The 485-nt window shown below is 48.0% G+C and overlaps 1 protein-coding gene across 1 annotated transcript in view; it reads right to left on the reverse strand.

The window, feature by feature from the left end:
* Positions 1-6: 6 nt before the first annotated feature.
* HOXC9 (homeobox C9) overlaps positions 7-485 on the reverse strand; it is a 945-nt gene continuing 466 nt past the window's right edge. Inside the window, exon 2 of the mRNA XM_008630599.2 lies at positions 7-485. Within this exon, the coding sequence (XP_008628821.2) occupies positions 276-485 (210 nt within the window). The 3' untranslated portion in view covers positions 7-275.

Below are 485 nucleotides of genomic sequence, written 5' to 3' on the forward strand. Positions count from 1 at the left end.
ACCATTATGATGAGGATGATCATAATTATTATTATTTTTGGTTTAATTCTCCCCCCCTGGAAAGGGGGTGGGGATCAAAGCAGCCCCCTCAGTGGAATAAAAATCTTTTTTTAAAAAAGGGGGAAAATAGAGAAGAATAAAAAGGGGGGGGGAAGGAAAAAAACATCCCAAAGAGCCCGAAACAAAGTGGACTCGCTGAAACCCCCAGAATCTTCCTGCGGCTCTGGAGTTTTAGGGTCGGGCTCTGTCCCTCTCCTCTCTCTCTCTCTCTCTCTCTAAGGTAATTTCATTTTATTGAGTAGGGTCCTGGAAGCCGTAATGCCTTCCGCGGTCGTAAACAAGAATGACTTGGACTTACTGGGGTCTAATTCGTGCTTTTCTTCTTTGTGTTTGCTGGAAGCGATGGCTTCGGACTCCGGGGAAGACGGAATTGTCTGCGCCGCTCTGTCTCGCAGCTCCCCGGGAGCCCCGTACATGAAATCCGC

Source organism: Corvus brachyrhynchos, unplaced genomic scaffold (genome assembly GCF_000691975.1).
Source record: "Corvus brachyrhynchos isolate BGI_N302 unplaced genomic scaffold, ASM69197v1 scaffold830, whole genome shotgun sequence".
In the NCBI taxonomy this organism is placed as follows: domain Eukaryota; kingdom Metazoa; phylum Chordata; class Aves; order Passeriformes; family Corvidae; genus Corvus; species Corvus brachyrhynchos.